This window comes from Urocitellus parryii, chromosome 8, assembly GCF_045843805.1.
Source record: "Urocitellus parryii isolate mUroPar1 chromosome 8, mUroPar1.hap1, whole genome shotgun sequence".
NCBI classification, from domain to species: Eukaryota; Metazoa; Chordata; class Mammalia; order Rodentia; family Sciuridae; genus Urocitellus; species Urocitellus parryii.
Window position 1 is genome coordinate 14,181,347 of NC_135538.1, and position 22,022 is coordinate 14,203,368.

The window sequence follows — 22,022 nt, forward strand, 5'->3', positions numbered from 1 at the left end:
CATGGCTCACTGTTTCCTTTTGGTTACAGTGTCCAAAAATAGCCTTGGCTTCCCCAACTTACTGCCATCTACATTTAGTTGGGAAAATAAGTAGGTGTAAAGGTAATATATAAATATAACATGCCGAGTTGTGTCTGACCTTACCAATTAAATGTCATACAGAATAATAAAACAGCCTTGCCATGAAGGAATAACTTTGCAGAATTTGCAGTTGTAAAAAAAAAAAAAAGTGTCATTCTTTTACTAAAAATTACATAATGAAGAGACACATTCTTCATCTTTAAGCCCTTTGAAATTTAGGGTTGCAGAAACCTGTGATGTGTTATTACAACATTATCGTAATGACTTAAAACACAGAATCATCATGCTCTCTGGTGACTTTTAAAAGCTTGATATTTATCTTGCTGTCATAGGTTGACGTCGGGTGAGTGTGAAGTTGAATTTAGTGGGTTTTCAAACCTGGTATATTTTAATGGATCATCAGCACTCAATATGTTGCATTTCAAAATTTCCTTACAAACATCCAAAGCAGCTCACATTATGTGCTCATGATATTCAATTTGACTAATTCCACTGCAGGGCATGCTTAAAAAAAAAAAAAAAAACAGCTGTTTTATTTTAGCTCAAACAGTTGTTTCGCTCTCTCTGGTCAGTTTGGCTCAAGGCAAGGTTATTGTTTGGCATAGCAGTTGCTTATTTGGGCACTCTTAATCCTGTTGCAGGCATCAGACAGGGTTCTGGTGCATAAACAGTCTTAAATAATGGGAGTCTGTTCCTTCATTTTCTGTCTCAGAATCGAAGAGACCTGGAGATTGTGGCAGAAGTTTCTGGATGACTATTCTCGATTTGAAGATTGGCTGAAGATTTCAGAAAGGACTGCAGCTTTCCCCAGCTCTTCTGGGGTGCTCTATACAGTTGCTAAGGAAGAACTAAAGAAATTTGAGGTGAATTAGAATTCCAAATATTTAATGCGTTATTTTGCTTTTGAAGTAGCCAGCTAGGAGTTGGTGTCCAAGACATAAACTAACTCTCCACCCCCATGCTGTTTGTTCAAATAGCTGGGTGATGACTTTGTGGCCACTTTGATATTGCCCCATAAGAAGGGGTAAAGGAAGTGGGTAAAGGAAGACTTTATTTCCATTTCAGATTATGGAGAATTACAAAGTAATAATAAAAAGAAATTGTATTACAAAACAAGACTTGTATTTTGTAATAATCTTGGCATTATTTTTATTTCAAAATTCTTCTCAGTCACTCATCTTTTCTGAAATTACAATGTGGTAGTGTTCTATATTATAAAAATCTATCTTCTACATGTTCTTTCTCAATTTTTTTCTTTTACTGAATTGGAATGCATGTGCATACATATGAGTAACTTTAATCATTGATAAGATAGGGTTGGATCCAGAATTGAATAGGACATTTTTATTATAATTCATGTCTTTTTAAAAATGTATTTTTAATAATTTGTTCTTTGGGGGCTGGGTTGTGGTTCAGTTGTAGAATGCTTGCCTGGCATGCATGAGGCACTGGGTTTGATTCTCAGAACTACATATAAAAAAAATTAAAAAATAAAGGTCCATCAACAATTAAAAATTATTTTTTTTAAATTGTTTTTTTTAGATATACATGAATATATTTTGACATATTTAAACAAACATGGAATACATCTTATTCTAATTAAGATCCCAGTTTTGTGGTTGTACATGACATGGAGATTCACTGTCGTGTATTTATATATGTGTATAGAAAAGTTAAGTCAGATTCATTGCACAATCTTTCCTATTTCCTGTCCCCCCACCCATTCCTTTCATTATAACTCTTTTCTAATCGAACAACAAAGACCAGTGTCCTCTTGACTCACCAAGACTTTTTAACTCCATGGAAATAAAAATAGCAGTAGTGTAATAATATTCATAAAGAAAAAAATCATTCAGTAGTTGATTCCATCTCCTCGCTGGTTTGCACAATCTTGAGTCTACTCCATCACTGCAGTACCACAAAACTCCAACTTCTCAGCAGCCTCTGATCTTCACAGAGCCTTGACATAGCCTAAATTGGACCTTTTTTTTTTTAATTTAGAGTTTCTTTTCTCTTTCGTTCCCACTGATAAGCAGATGTATACTCATATATGCTGAGAATGGACAGTTCTGATGCTTTCTTATCATTGCTAATTCTGCCCCAACCTTTTCAAAATGTTTAGAAATAAGATTTTAAAAATCCAACCAAGTCCAGGAGGGTTCATTTTTACCTTCCAACATCAGTTAACCAGGCATTTACTGAGGCCTATGACGGGAAATACAAAGTTTGCTTTTTGTGCTTGTGGGGTTACAATCTAAGAGTCAGATGAACAGCTATGTGAATCTATAATAATGTTCAATTACTGTGTGAAATAAATGAGTTGCTCTGCCTAGATTTATACAAAACTATCCCACTAAATTCCAGGGGAAAAAATGTTCCATATAAAAAAGTTTTTCATTAGAAAACTTCTAGTAAAAAGCCACAGTAAATGGCAGTAGGTTTCAGGTCAGCCTGATGCAGACCAGTGCTACTGGAAGTGCTACTGTCCTGAGTCTTATTGCACTCAGCTTCAATAAGGTCAAAACCCATATAATTGGCTTATACTACAAAGAAGATTATATTTAAGATCCTTCTTGATGCTATTTTAAACTCTGAATTTACAGCGAAAGTTACCCATATAGTCAGTTCCTCTAATGATTGATGCCATCGTTTATCACCAATTGTGTAGTAAATTTTTTGAAGAGATGAAAATAAGTCACAAAAAGAAAATTTTGCTTAAGGGCAATCCTTAGCCTATTCCATTGCATAAATGTTGGGAGAGACCTGAATGTGCTGGGGTGACTCCCCTGGGTACTTTACCACCAACCTAGTGGCCAAGCAGTACCTTGACTTCTAGTAACATCAAAAGCCAAACCTGCCTTGCCACTTTCTTCACTGGGGAAATAACTTAAAAATTTTATAGAAGTGCCGATTGGACTCACTGGGTTGGAGGCTCTTAAGACAACTCTCAGAAAGAAAACATTTATGAGGCAGAAACGTGATACCATGCAAACAATATGAAGAGCCAAGGAAAATAGAATTTCAGAATTTAGATGAGTACAGTCTGATTCAATAATTATAAAGTTTTTAGTCTAGTGCTAAGATAAAAATCAGTCATAAATCATACAAATAAATTCTGAAAAAGAAGCTTCATTTTATTTTGGCCAAATGATTCCTGGCCTATTGTATATTGTAGCAACAGAGCAGCCAGGTATTTAACTGCAGAATCTATAAAAGGCATGTAGCATGACTTAAATAGTAACCAGCACTAACATGTTTTATAAAAACTGTGAATAATTACTGGGAACAACAGATGTTCCAAAATTTTTTTAAAATGGAAAGTTACTTGTGTTTTACTATAGTGCTTTTCTGAAAAGTTGGTAACAGCTTGCATTTAGAGGTCCTTCCACAAAAGGTGGTTTTAATTTCATTCATAATGGACACCAGAATTGAATCCATTTCTGAGAATTTAGAAAACTACATAATTCACAAATAAGTAGTTCTGTTATAGATATCTTTTCTCAGTATTGATGCTAGAATTATTGAACACTGCCAACTCACATTTCCCCATATATATACTTTTATACTTGGTTTGTTTGATAAGAAAATTTGTTTTCAGACTGTTAATTATTTTAAAAGCCATATTATATGCATATGTGTTTATATATATGCATATATCTACATATACATATATATAGTGTATGTATATACACATATGAATATATGTGCATAAATTTATATGTATATTTATTTACAGATACATTGATTTATTAGTATTTCCCATTTTCTTACAGATTCTTGATTGATTCATGCCTTTCCTTAAGCTAGGCTGATCAATGACTCTGCTTTCATCAGGGGACATGCACCTCCAATACAACCCATCCTTTCCCTCTATCTGTGGTAGCGTCCCTTCCATCCTCTCTGACCCTGCTGTGGGAAAGCCAGGAGCCGTGGCTGAAGGTCCTTCACTGATCTCCCACACTGACTTTGATCTTCTCTGTGGTCTTAGGCTTTCCAGCGACAGGTCCATGAGAGCCTGACCCAGCTGGAGCTGATCAACAAGCAGTACCGTCGCCTGGCCAGGGAGAATCGCACCGATTCCGCATGTAGCCTCAAACAGATGGTGCACGAAGGCAACCAGAGATGGGACAACCTGCAGAAGCGTGTCACCTCCATCCTGCGCAGACTCAAGGTTTCCCTTATGCCTCCTCTGAGACTAAGAGGCCCAGGGGACGGGGCTGGGCCCTCTGAGCACAACCCTGAACCAGGATCTCAGTGGTGGGGGAAGGTTGGGATGGCAAGAGGGTAGTAGGGGCAGCGATCCAGTGAAGGTTCCCAGGGTTCTCTTTCCTTGTTGAGAAAATGACTCTCCAGAAGGACATTGGAACCGGCTGTGCCACCTCAGCATGTTGGCATGGACTTTTTAATTGCTATGTTCTTCCTTTCTCATCCAGCATTTCATTAGCCAGCGCGAGGAGTTTGAGACTGCGCGGGACAGCATTCTGGTCTGGCTAACAGAGATGGATCTACAACTCACTAATATTGAACATTTTTCTGAGTGTGATGTTCAAGCTAAAATAAAGCAGCTCAAGGTAATATATACATTATTTTCAAATGACTTACCTCACGTGATACAAGTCAGAATGTGCAGATGGGGTCATTGGTCAAGTTAATATCAGAGCTATTAACTTGATGATGGATGCAAATATTGTCCCCCTCTTTTCCACCCACACTGTCTGTGTTGGTAAATTTAAATATCAAAGGATCTTTTCTAATATTTCCATTTCTGCCTCCTAATCTGACTTGAAATCTTACGTTTAAATTTAGAGGGGTATAGCCTCTTGGCCTGTCATCATATACAGTAATTCTAACATCCCCTACATAAAAAATGTTTTTCTAATGTAATGAGAAATGTGTAGTTATTGTTTTATATCAGTGAGAGCAACAACAACAACAAAAAATCACATAGGATTTGTGCTCCTTAGGCCTTCCAGCAGGAAATTTCACTAAACCACAACAAGATTGAGCAGATAATTGCCCAAGGGGAGCAGCTGATAGAAAAGAGCGAGCCCCTCGATGCAGCAGTCATCGAAGAGGAACTGGACGAACTCCGTCGCTACTGCCAGGAGGTCTTTGGGCGAGTGGAAAGATACCACAAGAAGCTGATCCGCCTGCCTGTAGGTGACATTACCCTTTTCTTCCATGGCCATTAGATCTAAAGAGAACTAATTACGTGGGATATGGTAGAATAGTGAGGAGGATACGAGCCCAGACTCTGGAACTAGACGCCTGGGCTCAGTCCTAGCTTTGACACAGGCTGGTTCTGTAAACTTAGAGCCAGTATTTACCTTTCTTGCTTCAGTTTCCTCAACTGTGAAATGCATTTCCTTGCAGTAACTACCTTGTAAAAGGATGTATTTGATGGTTAGGTAAGTTAATATAAAGATTTGAAAAAAGTTCTGAGTGCATATCTTCTATGCAAGACCAAGAAGCTTCTAGAAGAAATAGGGAGATGAAGTGAGACATGTCAGTAGTGGCTCAGCTGATGAGGTTGTGTTTAGGTGAATTTGTTCTTCTGCTTTCCTACTTGCAACCATAAACACATCTCATCTGCAGAGGCAGTGTTATTAGGATGTTGGGAATCTTCTCTGAGGTCATGTATTTTGGATCTGCCACATAAGGCCAAAAGGGAAGCTAAAGTTGTATTAGTGATTTCCTTCTGTTACCAATATATGGCATTATGTACCCATGGTATAGTAGGTGCAGTGCTAGGTTACCTTGGTTTACATCATCTTATTTAATTTTCTCATAATTGAAACTGACTTTAATATTATTCTCATGTTGCTGGCAATAAAATGGAGGCTTATATAGACTGATTTATGAGGCCTTTTCTAAGTGACCAGAAGAGTCTTATCTTCTTGCTCCCGGGAAGTTTGTTCTTGCTGCGTGGTAGCCGTGTGGCCCTCTGGGCTCCAGTGCTGAGGTTTGCTGAGCGGTGGAGCCCGAGAGGTGAGGGCAGTAACAGAGTTGGCTTCACTTCCCTTCTAGCTGCCAGACGATGAGCATGACCTCTCTGACCGCGAGCTGGAGCTCGATGACTCTGCTGCTCTCTCGGACCTGCGCTGGCAGGACCCCTCTGCGGACGCACTCTCCCCGCAGCCTTCCTCCAACCCCTCCCTCTCCCTTCCCCAGCCCCTCCGGAGCGAGCGGTCGGGAAGGGACACCCCGGCCAGCGTGGACTCCATCCCCCTGGAGTGGGATCATGACTATGACCTCAGTCGTGACCTGGAGTCTGCCGTGTCCAGGACTCTGCCCTCTGAGGATGAAGAGGGTCAGGAAGACAAGGAATTCTACCTCAGGGGAGCTGTTGGCTTATCAGGTAGGAAAGCCATCCTGGGTGCCAGCTGGAGGGGAACAGAAGAGAATTGATACTAGACTGTGAGCCATCTGAGGCTCGGGGGCGATGTCCCTGTGGTGGCTTAGGAAGTGCAGTCATGGGCAACTGGCCTGGAGTTCAGAGGACAGGCTTCAGGGAAGAGACTTATAAGCTGAGACCAGAAGGATGAGGAGCGGTCAGTAAGGTGGACATGGCAAAGTTCAGAGGAGAAGGGAGGAGCTCTGCCCCTTGCCCTGGGACATCTGAAGTTTTTCCAGAGTGGCAAGACTGTAGGTTAGGTGACATGGAGTCGACAAAGTGACCCTGGAAAGACAAATGCCTAGTCATGAAGTGGTCTGTTCACCATGTAAGGAGTTTGGTTCTTGCCCTGAAGGCAGTGGGGATCCCCAACGGGGTCTAAGGAGAGAGGTCATCAGATGCATAGTTTCATATTGGATCAACTAGATTCTATAGGAGGAAAGCATATTGGGCAGAAGAGAGTCCAGGTGGAAATGTTTTATAATCCAGAACAGAGACAGTATGGTGGTCTGAACTAAGGAAGAAGCATTGGGTCTAGGAAGACTAAAGGAGGTGAGAAACCAGGAGGAGAAGACTCCTCCATCCACCAGATGGAGACAGTTTTCTGACTGGGGCTTGATGTAAACATTGTGGGTGATCCTACCCTTTGAGTATCACAAAAGGGAGAAAATGTTTTGGAACAACTGGGCAAGGGAGGCACAGCAGTGAGATGGGATGTGCTGTGTGGGTGGTGTGTGGCCTGATTTAGAGATGTTTGAAGAATCCCTGATGCCGTGATCCAGGAGTTGATGCTTGGGTCTGAGGTTCAGGACCCGGAAAGTCAGATGAGCTAGTTATCCACTTGCAAATGGTAATTGTCCCTGAGTGAATACAGGGAATCACACAAGAAATCTGTCTAGAGGAAAACAAGAAGGACCAAAACTCAAGGAGGAAATAGAGTGAGGGGGGGGGGGGGTTAGATAGAGAAGGAGGTTCATGGTATGGAAGATGAGTAAAGACAGAATAAATCATTGGAGGTTGATTAACAGCACATGAAAGTGCATCTCATAATCCTCTAAAAAGTTTGTTTATTGCTGATGGTTCACATCTGAATTCCCAATGCATGTGACTTTGTTCTAAGAACAAAAATGAGTTCTCACATTCCCATTTTCTTGACACCAGAGCCCCTTAGCTAGCTAGGCATATGTCATCAGAATCAGCACTATCTAAAATGTTGCCATCTACATGACTTGTAGAGCACTGAAATGTGACTGTGCAAATTGAGATGGGTTGTAAATGGAAAATGCACTCCTTACACACCAATTTCTAAAGCTTACTACAAAGAAAGGTTGTAAAATATCATCAACATTTATTTTGATTACATCATAATTTGGATATGTTGATTCAGTAAAATATAGCATTAAAGTCAATTTCATCTGCTTACTACTCTCTACCATGGCTATTAAACCTCTAGAATTACATATGTGGTTTACATAGAGAAAATAAAGGTCAGTTCTGTTCTAGAATCTGGGTTGAAATTCCTGTTCTGCCTCTAAAAAACCTGTTTAAACTTTGATATGTAATTTCATTAAACTGGATGTCAGTTTTCTTATCTATAAATTGGAAATAATACTACCAGTCATGCCGTAGGGTTTCTGGGAGGAAAAATGAGTGCTTAAAACAGTGCCCAGCTCAAAAAACACAGTCCTTCAACGTGAGTTCTTAGTAGGATTCATTTCTGGAAGTGTCTGGTGAATGTGCACACTCTCCTCTGTGCACACAGGAGCCATCTGTCTGGAATAACTAACTACCTCTTTTTCCCCAGGAAAGTTATTTTCCTGCCACAGGGAATCACGTTTCCAGTGTAGCTGTCAACTTAGACTGTGCTCTTTTTGCAGATGTAATGATCCCTGAAAGCCCTGAGGCCTATGTAAAACTCACAGAAAATGCAATCAGAGATACCTCTGGTAGGCATGAAAAGCCAGAGCAAGCCTCCTCTCTCCTGCTGTAACCAGCCACCTCTCTTAGCACAGCTTCTCCATCTCTCACAGCTTCCGGGCTCAAGCATGCTAAGGCACAACCTCCCTCAATCCCCACTGCACTAGAAAAAAGCAGCCAGTTGACCAACACCGAGAATACAATTTCAGTAATCAAGTGCAATGAAATAACTTCTCGGCTTGTCAAATGATAATCAGTCTCATTAAGTGCAGACCTCAGATGCCCATTAACAGCAGGAAACATGAGAGGGAAAGCCAGTCCTCAGCACTGAGCCCTGGCACTCCACTTGATGGTGGCAGCGTCAGCTTCTGGGGGTTGTGACCTACCTCTAGCTGGGTGAGTGACCCAGCACACCCTCCATGCAACCTGCTCATCTCAGAGGTCCCATATAAGACAAGGGTGAAATAAGACTTCAGCTCTAAAAATCCATCATTTTCATCTAAGGAGTCTTGTAAAATAATATGAAATGAAAAATGTGTTCCACAATCTCTTGAGCCTTTGATTTCTTAAAGGATAATCTCTTCTTGAAACAAGAAGAATTAAAGAAAAAAAATGGAACTGGTTTTGCTCAGTATTGCATTAGACAAATGGTAGTTCAGTATCAGTAACTGGGGACAGTTGGGATAACAGTGACATGATCATGGAGTTACTAATTTGCACATCAGTTTCTAAAGACAAGCAAAAGAACAGGAAGTGAGGTGACATTGCTGAATGGGTTATTTTCTCAGCAATTGTCAGTGAGAGACCTCTCCCAGGTGTACTTAGAGGGCTTCTTTTGCAAAAATAAATAAATTTAATAGCGCTTACTAATATTTTTTCTGCTTTCACCCTGTGCCAGCTCCATTCTGATGATCAGTATTATTGTTCAGTTTGAAAGACTGTAATACACACACACACACACACACACACACACACACACACAAATTCATTAGTGCAAACACAGGCAAATGCATACACGCATAGTATGTCACAACTCTAAGAGAAGAATCAGCCAACACCTAGGCAATAAGTAAGACCTTGCCTAGATGAATGTGCTTAAATCTTAACTTTCTCTTCATTTTGTTCAGGTTTTAGATCAAAGTTAATCACTGTCCAGCATAGTGGCACACACCTTTCTTTAATCCCAGGGGCCAGGAGGCTGAGATAGAAGGATCACAAGTTCAAAGCCAGCCTCAGCAATGGCGAGGCACTAAGCAACTCAGTGAGACCCTGTTTCTAAATAAAATACAAAATAGGGCTGGGGATGTGGCTCAGTGGTCAAGTACCCCTGAGTTCAATACCCCCCCCCCAAAAAAAAGCAAATCACTGCTAGTTTGATGTCTCCATGTCTATTCTGAGCTAGTCTTTTCCTGGTTAACTTGAATTTGTTCCTTAAATGATGCAGTGTCCCAACAACCTGGGCCTTTAGTGGCACTGTGGTCTCCTGTGGTACAGAAAGGCAGGATAGAGAGTGCAATACCCTCTACTTAGTAAATGACCACAGAAAAAGTCAAGGAAGTTACTGCCTCCTGCTTCCGGAGGAGTGCCAGGCACCATTTCAGACTTTCAGAAAGGCCTTCCACTATCTACAGCATTCAGGTGACAGGGGTTCAGCTGGGAGAGGAAGTGGACACTCAAGGTTATTCAGAATCAACTGCAGAACCCTTTTCAATGTCCAGGCTGCTGGCATTCGAGGGAAGCACACTCATTGGTTTAGCCCCTTAAACATCTAACCCACCAGCACTGTAATACTAAATTTGCTTTATAATTACTCCCAGACACACCCCTTCTATGCTGCCATAGCTGAAATAACTTCTGAAACTTCTCCTTGAATGTTAAACTTGAACTCAGTCTAACAGCATGGCCACTGAGCATTCTTATGGTTGGCACTGCAGGAGATCGCAGCGCCTTGGAGTCACAGATCCGACAACTGGACAAAGCCCTGGATGACAGCCGCTTCCAGATGCAGCAAACTGAAAATATTCTTCGCAGCAAAACTCCCACGGGGCCAGAACTGGACTCCAGCTACAAAGGCTATGTGAGTAACTTGACCATCCTACTCCTGACCTGCACCCGGATCACAGTTCAGTGACATAGAACGGTCTGTGTGCCCTGTGAGGGCTCTGAGTGTCCTTGAACTCCTGAAGGTGGATTTGCAGGACAAAGCCCTGCTATTTAAAGTTTGAGTAGAACCTGGTCTGTTTTCAGAGCTGAGCCCACTTTAATAACCAGCCTGTTCCTTACACTGAGCACTTAGGAAGATCCTTTAGTTGAATGCAACAAAAGGCTTTGGCTCCCAAATGTCATTAGGCATTTATCCAATTCAACTAATAATTTCTGAATCAAGGTTATCCTTGAAAGAAGATTTTAGCTAATAGATTACTAACATGGAATTTTTTAAAGTTCTTTTCCTGGGCTTTTGATTCACTGAATGACCTTGGGAATCTTTTTTAAATCTTTGTTTTGTTCTTTTTTTTTTTTTTTTTTTTTTTGGATTCCTACGGATAAAACTCAGAGCCTTGTGCATGCTAGGCAAGGGCTCTACTAGTGAGCTGTACCCCAGCCCATCCTCTGATCTTTGTGTGCTCATTTTGGAGAAAGGAATTACAATTGTTATGACTCAAAAGAGGAATTTTGGGAAAAGACATCAAGGGATTATGTATATCACCAATTTTATTTGTGCAGCAATTCTCTATGTATTTTATCTCTCATAATTTTAATTCATCCTGCTTCAGTTATTCATCAAGTAGTTCTTCTCAGAGAAGGACCTGTTTCCTCCACATACTTAAGCAAGATAATTTTAGGGTAAATCTCTTACCTGCTTCAGATCTTCTTTCACATTTAAAAGACTGCTTAGTAAAAAGAAAGAAAAAGTAGTTTCCCTAGTCTACTTATAATTCACATGTACTACTTTTTTAAACCAGGAAAGGAAATTGTTCTAGCAATAAATGTTGATATTAATTGTCCTTATAATTGCTTCTATATAGTAAAACCTGCCTTTAAATGTATAATTTTTAATCATTATGCTGACATCACTGAAATTATACTTATCCTCAATCAAAAGTAATCAAAGTAGCTCAACAGCACTGTTATCTGTTTTAAGGGCTCTAAGAGATAGTGTTATGAGCTATACAGCAAGAATGCCTTGAGGTGATTTATCCTTTTAATATTAGAATATTGTAGATGATATTAAAATGGATTTGGCAGCTTTTCCTTTGATTTTAGAATTTAGTCCCTCGATACCTATTAAATATTGCTTAAACTTCCTTGTAAAACACTGACTTTAATATGGCTTTATACTTTTAAGTATTTTAATTATTTATTTCAGAAACGTTCTCATGAGATTTGTGGTAATATCGGTGCTTCCACATTTCAGTTTGACAAAGAAAAACAGAGAGCAACTTGCCAAAAATTATATATTGCCTTGCCAACCGAGGCTCTTGGTTTTAAGTCCCAGATTGATTTAATCTGTTCTGATTTAGGAGTTTAAAAAAAAACCCCGAGGGCTTCTCTTGCCAATCATGCATGCAGAGCAAATCTTTAAGGCATAGCTTTCTTATGTCATTCCATATCTATCGATTGTTGAGATAGCATGGTTTTAAACTATGCCTACTTTTAGTAAAGAGGCACAGAAAAGTATGATACAGCCACTGCCCTCCCCCGGAAGTAAAAAGGGGTCTCCCCTGGAAGCTCTTGTCCTTGTGAGAGCTTTGGTGACAGGGGGCCATTTCTTATGTCTAAACAGATGAAACTGCTGGGAGAATGCAGTGGCAGCATAGATTCAGTGAGGAGATTGGAACACAAGCTGAAGGAGGAAGAAGACAGCTTTCCTGGCTTTGTCAACCTGAACAGCACCGAGACCCAGACAGCTGGTGAGTGCACTGTGCTCATTCAAGACATTACGAAAAAGAAGATCCTGAAGCACTTTGTCACACCCAAGTTCTACCAAGTTCTGCTCAGCCTCCTTCTCTTCTGTCCTGAGAACTCTCCAGGGTCTCCTGTTCTCCCATGACAGAGACAGGAGGTGAAGGTCATTGTGGTGGTTTTCGTATTCTGTTTGAATGAACTGTCTCTGATGTAGCTAGTCAACTTTTTAAAAGTATGCTCTCAGAGTCTATTATAAGAAGGAACCAAGAACAGAAGGATTTCCAGTATGGAAGTTCCTCAAAAAACTAGGAATGGAACCACCATATGACCCATATCACCACTCCTTCATATTTATCCTAAAGAATGAAAGTCAGTATACTATAGTGATACATGCATACCCATGTTTGTAGCAGCACAATTCACAATAGCCAAACTATAAAAACAGTCTAGGTGTCTGTCAGTGCATGAATGGGTAAAAAAAAAAAAAAGTTTTATATATATATATATAATTCAGTCATAAAAAGATCAAAATTATGTCATTTGTAGGAAAATGGATAGAACTTGTTAAGCAAAATAAGCCAGACTCAAAAGTCAAGGGTCATACGTTTTTCTCTTATATCTGTAAGCTATAGGAAAAAATAGGGAAGAGAGTCTTATGAAAACAGAAAAGGAAACCAGGAGGGTGTTGGAACAGGGGAAAGAAGAGGATTGAGATAGAGGAAGTATTGGAGAAGAAATTGACCAAATCACATTGTTATATTGTATGCATGTATGAATGTGTAGCAGTGAATTCCACTATTATATATAATTATAATGTGTTACAGTTTTACCAGTATAAAAAAGAATGGAATGATCTCTTCATGCATGTGGCTGCTCATTTCTTCATAAAGCTCTTCACAGTGTAGCTAATTTTTCTTTACTTCATTATCATTATAAAAACAAATGGGGAGAACACAAATTGGACCCATTTAGCTGTCGTTTACAAATGACAACAGAAATGTCCAGCAGAATCACTTTTCTTTCTGTTGCTCCTTAAAGTTAGACACCACCATATGATTAAAGCACTCCCTAAATGTCATAGGTGGAGAAACCCCTCACTGTTCTGTGCATGTCTTGCCAGGTGTCATTGACCGATGGGAGCTGTTACAGGCCCAGGCCTTGAGCAAGGAGTTGAGAATGAAGCAGAACCTCCAGAAGTGGCAGCAGTTCAACTCGGACCTGAACAACATCTGGGCCTGGCTGGGGGAGACCGAGGAAGAACTGGAGCAGCTCCAACGCCTGGAGCTCAGCACCGACATCCAGACCATCGAGCTCCAAATCAAAAAGCTCAAGGTAGCTACCTCTCCCTCTCCCTCAGCAGCCAAACAGAAAACCACCACCCGCCAATACCTGTTCAGAAACTGCTAGCTCTGATGGTTTTATCCTCATGGAGCAGCAGAAGAAACTATCTAACCAAAATGAACAAGAATGCTGCTCTTGGCCCCATACGCCCCAAATCGATGTGTTTCATAAATGCAGTTTGGAAGAGCAGAAAGAAGGACCATATTATAATGAATTGGTACTTTAAGAAATAGCTCAAGTTTTATGAAAGATCCAGGCACCTCTGAGACCTATTTAACCTCTTGATATGGGCAATATCAGTATACTCATAGTCATGCATATCTCTATCCATAGCTGGAAAGAAACATTTTCCAAGATTGTATTTGTGTGAATTTGTAAGAGACCTGATAAGACCATTTGAAATTCTCATTTCCCAAATTGATTTTGATTGTTATGGCAAAAACAGTTTTACTATAATCAGTAAAACAAAACTTTTGAGTAATTGTGATTAAACGCCTACTTTGGATTTGTGACTGGGAGGATGTGGTGTGCAGATAGCTTACCTTAACTCCAATTCCTTATCTGAAAACTTCTTAGTCCAAGCTATTGAGCTGTCTTCATGTGGAAACTTGTAAGCATCCCCTGGAGCGGGGTTTTGTTTGATGAACATTCAGATGTGCTAATCCTCAGAATGTTTCTGCCCAGAATCTTCAAGCTCAGAATTAAGGGTGCTGTGTTTGTGTTCCTGTGGTTTTAGCATATGCTATTTATTTGGGGCTGTTATCTCTGTTGCTTGATTTTGAGTGGTTGTATTATTTTGTTTTAAATTTTCAGACAGATAAATGAGTCTTCCCCAAAGATTTCCCACAGTTGCATCCTGTAGAGAGGTCTCTGCACCAACCCTGTGAATTTCAGGACAGAGCGCGGGAGGGAAGATGCAATTTAGAGTATCTGCATACTGAACTGCATTTTTCATTAGAGTCCCTAAGTTACTCTAGCTAAAGAGTATTTTAGTGTAATCAAATTCCTTTGAAAATTGATAAAGAAAGTACTGGCCAGAATCTGAGACCTCAGGAGATCAGGGCAGGAAAATAAAGACCTTGGAAGTTAGCCTGTGTGATAAGCAGAAGGGGTCCTCCTCTGTAGCCCTTCCTCTTCCCTCCTGTTTTCTGTAAATAAGTCTATGGAACAATTAAATGCTTTCCAATCTATAGACCAGGATGTCAAGAACCCCTTGAAAAGTGAAAAATGAAGTCAAGTTAGGGACATAATAAAACTAGTAAGAAATTATAATAAAATACAGCCTGGATAGATGTGATTTCCACAATTGCTCCCCACCCCCCATAAGCTTGATCTGTGGATGTTTAAATAACATCCAGACACTCCACAATTAATATGTGCTCAAGTTCTTAGAATTGAGTTCTAGATTGTTTGGAAATGCACGAAGTCAAAAATCAGTCATGTTTTTTTTGGGTGACATCAAACTAAACTGTTTAGCTCATAAAATACCCAATTTATTCTCTTTATCATCACAAGAATATGGCCTGTGATGTGGTGATGTTCTCAGCCAGTGAGCCCCTGTGCCTACAGTTTCTGGGCTCTGAAACCCACTATCAAAAACTCACCACTTCATTCTATGCACACAAGTTGAGCACCATTAGTCTAGTGAACTAGAATTAAGAAATTAATCATTTTATGCACAAGATTTTTTTTTTTAAAAAAAAAGCAGGTGTCCAGCTGCCCAAAAGTGTTGGAGCCAGGTTTCTGTTTTGTTTTATTGTGGCTGAACTACTGTGCAAGAAATCAAGTTCAATAGCTTCCTTAGTTCATTGCATGTAGCTATCATTTCTTCCTTCAAAGCTCCATTTTGCTTTATTTATCATTTTCATTCATTGATTTTGCATTCCTATTCCTCAGAGCCTTGGCAACCATTCTGAAATATTTACTAGTCATTCTTTGTTCATATGCACTCTTGAAAAATGTGGGATTTTGTGTGCATTCAGGTATTAATGCTCATCCAGGTTTGGATTTCTCATACATCATGTTTTCTAAAGATCTATCTGTGTTGTCAAGTGTCCTGTAATTGATTTCTTGTGATTACAGTATCATTCTCAGTGGCTCTCATCATCTATTCTTTAATGGTCCTGTTAAAGGCCAGTTTTAATAAATGGATCTTTTTATAGGAGTAAAACATGTTCCAGAGTTTTAAACTACATTTTAAAATGTTTTTATCATTATGGTCCTTGTTTGATTGCTCGCCTTTCTCTTGTAGGAGCTTCAGAGAGCCGTGGACCACCGCAAAGCCATCATTCTCTCCGTCAATCTCTGCAGTTCTGAGTTCACCCAGGCTGACAGTAAGGAGAGCCGGGACCTGCAGGACCGGTTGTCCCAGATGAACGGGCGCTGGGACCGTGTGTGCTCTCTGCTGGAGGACTGGCGGGGACTGCTGCAGGACGCACTGATGCAGTGCCAGGTGGGTGTGGCTTGGCATTTGGAGACTTGAAGCCATAGGTTCATATCTCAGTTACCTTAGAGGTGCAGTTGCTCCCCCAGATCAGTGTTTGAGTGAGATAACTGTGCCTCCAAACTTTTCATGTTATTGGAGAATCTGTACTAGTGACTGAGGTATAAGGACTCACATCTCATTTTCTTCCCATCTCTCAAGTTCTGCCCTTCCTTCTTTGACTCATTCATTTATTTCATTCATTCATTCAAGACATACTTCTGAGCACACAGCTATTTCTTCAAGATCAAAGGAAGATATTGCAGTATCTATTTATCCATTCTTGCCACAGTTACTTGCTGTTTCTACTGTGAGCCAGATAGGTCACTGAGCAGCTATGATACAGTGTAGCCTCTGCTTTTGTTAGGAAAACAAGACAAATAAATGCAAGGACGTAGGTGACAAGAGTAACTGAGGAAAGCCACTTTGGGTGGAAAGTCAGGAGCTTTCTATAGTCCCTTGAACCAACCTTGGAGAAGGATGTTGCTAAGAAGGAGATGCAATGGATGAGAAGTCCCAGAAGCAGAAAAGGGCATGGCATCTTTTAGGACATGAAAGAAGCCAGTTTGACCAAAATATTGTGAGGGAGTCCGAAAATGAGCAGAAGGGCTGGGGAAGTGGTCAAGAGCCAGATCCCACATAGCACTGCAGGTCCTGGCCAGGAGCTTGGGTCATATTCTAAGCACAATGAGATGATGAAGGAGGTGAAGCCTTTTTGAAAGCAGGTGCCCAAGCTGTTGTTGCACACCACCTCCACTCCTAGTGCAGCTTCTGGCACATAGGAGACCTTCACTGACTGCAGGCTGAATCACTGAGCAAGTGGGTGAGTGAAGGGGGGAGATGGGATTGGGCCTGGGCCTTCAAACATGGGAAGGTTTTCTGAAAAGAGATAAGAGGAGAATTGTTTTCTTCCAGACTATTAGCATGACTCTTCCTGTGGGAAATTGAGTATTTTGATACCAATTTACTTAATATCTAAATTTTCCCCCCAAGTAATAATTGAGATGCTTTTGGTAAGAAGATGAACTCCAGATTAGATCATCAGCACCAGGAGTCATGCATCTGATGTTAAAATCAATGTGCATTTGCCAATGGTAGCCATTGGAAAGAATGGAAATATACTCTAGGGAAATAGGTTATCCATGGTTTGTATATTTTGGTAGGATTTCCATGAAATGAGCCATGGTTTGCTTCTGATGCTGGAGAATATCGACAGGAGGAAAAATGAAATTGTCCCTATCGATGCCAGCCTTGATGCAGAGATACTTCAGGACCAACATAAACAGCTTATGGTAAGAACTCTGGTGGCCTCGGCTTGGTTATTTACCTTTTGCATTATAATCTCTCACACCCCAACTGAAGTCCCCAATTTAACTCCTGTGGTTTTCAGTTTTTGTGAAACAAATATGCACAGAAGACGACATCGGCCAACTTCAGCCATTGCTCAGTTGTATTACTCTTATCTTTCATTAATTAGTTGTGTTAATCTCAACTATCTTGGGTTTATTATGGCAGCTTTTTGAAGAATGATGTTTATTTTTAATTTAAGCTTTATATGTTGTATCGATGTCCCAAAAGTTTATTTGGTGACTTATTGTAAAATAATATAAAACAATTAAAATAGAAAGATTCAGGCCTTGTTAAGAGGAACCCATGAAACATGAACCTTGGCACCAAGATTTCTGAAAGCAAAACTAAAGAGAAACATAGTGCGTTCACTCTCTGTCATTATCTGACAAACAAAATATACCAGTTCTTAAGGATCAAGATATTTTTCTAGCACTAAACTCAAGCAGAAATTGACTTAAAGAATCATGTTTCCTTTTATTGGCTAAACAATTTATTGATAAGTGCAACAAAAGAATTACCTTCCACAGTTAATTTCTCTCTTGAATAAGAAATTTATGCCATGCTAGGCCGGGTAGGTTCTTATAATGATCTTGGAACAATATAAAGGATGCTGTATTTTGCAACTTTGATAGATGATTAGAAAGCATATTTGAGTTCCATTAGGAGAAAAATGTCTTGCATGTAGTGGCTTTCTGTATTTTTTAAATATTATATCTTAACTTTTAAGAGTTACCAAACTGCAGAATTGGCAGTTTTTAATTTAGTACCATAAGGATCTTAGAAAACAAGAGCTATGTTTTTATTCAACTTTGATCTCTGGCATTAAGCTGTGAATGATGATTCACCCTGTATCTTTTTAAAAATCATGACCAGATATCAGAGTATGCCTAGACATACCTGAATTTTGTTATATCTAGATGTTTTGTTTTTCTGTTGAAAAGACAAAGTTTCATTTTCATGGACCTTACATTGTAAGTATTTTCATATGCATCACCTAATTTAAACCTTATAAAAACACTTGCCGGGACCAGGCAGCCAATGAGGAACTCAGATCGGAGAGGTTCAGAGGCCTTGGGGAACATTTTTGGCAGAGGCAGAATTAGAACACAGTCCCCAATTCCCAGGCCAGGGGCTGCAGCATTGTTTTGGGTGCGAGCCCATCATTCTGATGCTCAGATATAATTGCTCACTTTGGGAACTTACTCCAGCTATTACAAATTCTTAGAAAAAAATATTTCCTATTCCATACATTAGCAAATAAGGCGTGAGCTGTTGGAGTCCCAGCTCAGAGTGGCCTCACTGCAAGACATGTCTGGCCAACTCCTGGTGAATGCTGAAGGTACAGACTGTTTAGAAGCCAAAGAAAAAGTCCATGTTATTGGGAACCGGCTCAAACTTCTCTTGAAGGAGGTCAGTCGGCATATCAAGGATCTGGAGAAGTTATTGGACATGTCGAGCAGTCAGCAGGTAAGCCTAGCCAGACCTCTATTTACAGGAAAGCCAAGGTCATCCTCTCCACCTGTGGTAGAAAGGCTTTAAATGCAGCACTTACCAGAATGGATGCCCACCTCCGGCACTGCTGATCCAAGTCCTGCCTTCAAGTTAAAAAGCAGACTCATAACTTTTCATGACAGTATGCTACTATTGATTCTCCTCAATCTAAACGATGTCTTGTACTTGTTTGCTGCCAACCCTATTACCACCACTGCTGTAGAATTTTATTCTCCCTTGTTTAGTTAAGAATTCACACATTTTCAGATATTCAGCCCTGGTAGAGCAAACCAATTATTGCCCACGTGTTTTGTATTCAACACTTGAAAGGCATGAATTCTTATGTATATGGCAATTAATTCATAGAACATGGTCTTTTGCTCATTTATCTTTCCTATTTTTTTTCAAGTCACGGTGCCATGGTAATATTCTTGTTTTAAGAAATATACTTGTAGGCCCACCAGTGCTTGGAGAGATGGCAAACATTCAATCATGAAACCCTGTCATCCACACAAATGTGTTGTCCTTCTATAAGCATGAAAAAGAGCCATCCACTCTAAATAGCAACTGTGCCAGAAAGAATAGGCTTTCTCTGATTCCATAAGGTAGACTCCTGGATGACCCTCATTTGTTTCTGACTTCAAGACCTGGCCTGAGTGAGCCTTCGGCAGACATCTTCCTCTCCCAAGCCAGTATCAGCTCATTCACATCCATGACACTGAGAAATAATAAAGTTGCAATAACAACCCTGAAGCTGCTATTTCCAGAAGGGCCAAGCTTGCAGTCAGAAAGCCCCTGTGCACTGGAAGGGTTAAGTCCCATTCTTGCAATTGTCTGATTCCATTTTTCACAAGGAATGGTCTGATTTTTATGGAGGAGATGAAACGATGTAGGGCTGGGGTGAGAAATACATTGTGTAGACAGAGCTGCCATGGCTGTGGGTTGTGGCCTTGCTCAAAGAACTTTCCCCCTTCTAGGACTTGTCCTCCTGGTCTTCTGCTGATGAGCTGGACACCTCGGGATCTGTGAGTCCTGCATCAGGAAGAAGCACCCCGAACAGACAGAAATCGGTAACTTTTCACTGTTCATTTTCAGGTCACCCATGGGTGGGGGACACTGGGGTATGAGAGTATTTGTGCCTATCACAGGGTCCACAGGCTCAAAGCAGGAGTCCCCAGGCAGGAGAGGGCTGTCACCAGCGTAGAGCTGCTCTTAGCCCTGCCGCGTGCCCTTCCAGCATGTGCTAAGGAATGGAAAACAGCAGTTCTGTTTTTCAAAAAGAAACAGGACTCAACGTGTGGTTGGTATGCAGGAAAAAAAAAAAAAAAAAGTATATGTATGCCTATTTTTGCTTTTGCTCAAGTGGCCATTTCCAGAATGGTGCTCCTGTGTCCCTTCAGCGGCTCCTTCCTTCAAAGCACCACAGCTGTGTCCACCTAATCCAGATGGGCCGCCACGTACCAAGTGCCTGAGCCAGAGGTGGGCACGGTGAACATCCTGTGCATCCACTAAAGGTGGTTCTGTTGTCCCTCAAGCTGAGGGGCTTCTGAGTGGTGGTCCTGAAGTTGCTTCGTGACTGTTCTGCCCTAAAGCGGCAACAACTCGAGCAGACCCACCCTCAAGGCCCTGGTGGGGGCCGCTTCACCAGAGCACAGTGAGGACAAAAAGACAGATCTGGCCCCTGCTACCCTCTATACCTTGATTTCTCTGTGTAAATAGAAGCTTGTTTTTTCTTTTGTTATTTTTTTTTTAGTCTGGCTTTATGATTTTATTCATCCATTTTTTTTCAGTTTTTAGAAGTAATGATTTTATTTGTACTTTTTTTTGTTATAGACACTTATGTTCTATGCTGACAAATGTATTATTCGTTTTAGGATTGTTTTTTACTACATTCACTAGTTTCCTGTAGATCCTAGTTTAAGAATGTAAAGGAATACTGGCTTTTCCACTGAAATTTTAGCTTTGATGTAACTTGTTGGGCTCCATCACTATGAACAACAATGTCCTGTGATAATCCAAAATTTTAATATGATTGGAGTGCTCCAAAAGGTGAAAAAATATGTAAAGTGTTTTTGAAGTACATAATTGGCTATGTCTAATTATATAGTAAATATACGGAGACACTCATTTGTGCTTCTTTCATGAAAAGTGAGGGAAATTATGCCCACAGTGGTGTGGACGCCACAACTTATGTTTCTTTAAGGATGTATAATGTAGATGTGAATTCGTTTTATTTCTTCGACACAAGAAAAGCCAGTTTCCTTGATCCGTGGGTACTGATCATTTCATTTGGTTCGTTGTTCCTTTGCTGCACTTTTAGTTTGATTTTCATCAGTAGCTTGTCTTTATTTGCCTGGACTGAACATTCTTCTTTCTTTACCCCTGTTCATTGCAAACAGCCACGAGGCAAATGTAGTCTCTCACAGCCTGGACCCTCTGTCAGCAGTCCAAATAGCAGGTACCTTGTTCTCCTGGTTTCCACACTGTTCTAGAACTCCAAGAGGATGATGAAAATGGTCCATGATGTAGGGAGGCCTGTACGTGGTCTGCCTCACTCATTTCTGCCCACACTCTTTCCTAGTAAATTGGAAGATGTATTTCTAAAAGGAAAGTACAAATCTGGACCTTACCCAAATTTTAGCTACACATAGTCCATCTGGTCCTTTCCAACAACGTGTACTCTGAGTGTCCACAAGGACTCAGTACGGCTGTGGCACAGCCACCTTTTGATTCATGGCAGACTTTCATCATCCTCTTTCTTTCTAGATTTTACAATAAGACAGGTAATCAATCAGTAAATTATTTTACCATTTACAGAACCCACAAATCTGCATAAAATATACTAACATCCCCAGCTTTTTATTTTATCTTCCTGTTTTATCCAGATTGTGGGTTTTGGCTTCTCAAAATGACAAGTCCTAATTTGGTGTTCTTCACTTAAAATTTATAAGCACCTTCTCCCTCTCTTCTGGCTTGCCCTAAAACGCCAGCACACTCAGCCACGCACCTTCCTCACACTTGGCAGACTCTTTCCTCTGGACCCAGGAGCAGTGCTCCCTA

General features: G+C 40.4%; 1 protein-coding gene across 4 annotated transcripts in view; it reads left to right on the forward strand.

Moving 5' to 3' along the window:
• Syne1 (spectrin repeat containing nuclear envelope protein 1) overlaps positions 1–22,022 on the forward strand; it is a 419,401-nt gene that overhangs the window by 389,954 nt on the left and 7,425 nt on the right. For 2 of the 4 annotated variants that reach the window (XM_077802046.1, XM_026399945.2), the window contains 14 exons: positions 794–944; positions 4,070–4,252; positions 4,515–4,652; positions 5,046–5,237; positions 6,109–6,439; positions 8,353–8,421; positions 10,327–10,469; positions 12,177–12,303; positions 13,419–13,630; positions 15,891–16,091; positions 17,285–17,413; positions 18,726–18,938; positions 19,940–20,032; positions 21,362–21,420. In XM_077802046.1, coding sequence (XP_077658172.1) covers positions 794–944; positions 4,070–4,252; positions 4,515–4,652; positions 5,046–5,237; positions 6,109–6,439; positions 8,353–8,421; positions 10,327–10,469; positions 12,177–12,303; positions 13,419–13,630; positions 15,891–16,091; positions 17,285–17,413; positions 18,726–18,938; positions 19,940–20,032; positions 21,362–21,420 — 2,241 coding nt within the window. The remainder of the gene's footprint in view (positions 1–793; positions 945–4,069; positions 4,253–4,514; positions 4,653–5,045; positions 5,238–6,108; positions 6,440–8,352; positions 8,422–10,326; positions 10,470–12,176; positions 12,304–13,418; positions 13,631–15,890; positions 16,092–17,284; positions 17,414–18,725; positions 18,939–19,939; positions 20,033–21,361; positions 21,421–22,022) is intronic. The other 2 variants (XM_026399944.2, XM_026399946.2) reach the window with 1 other exon arrangement.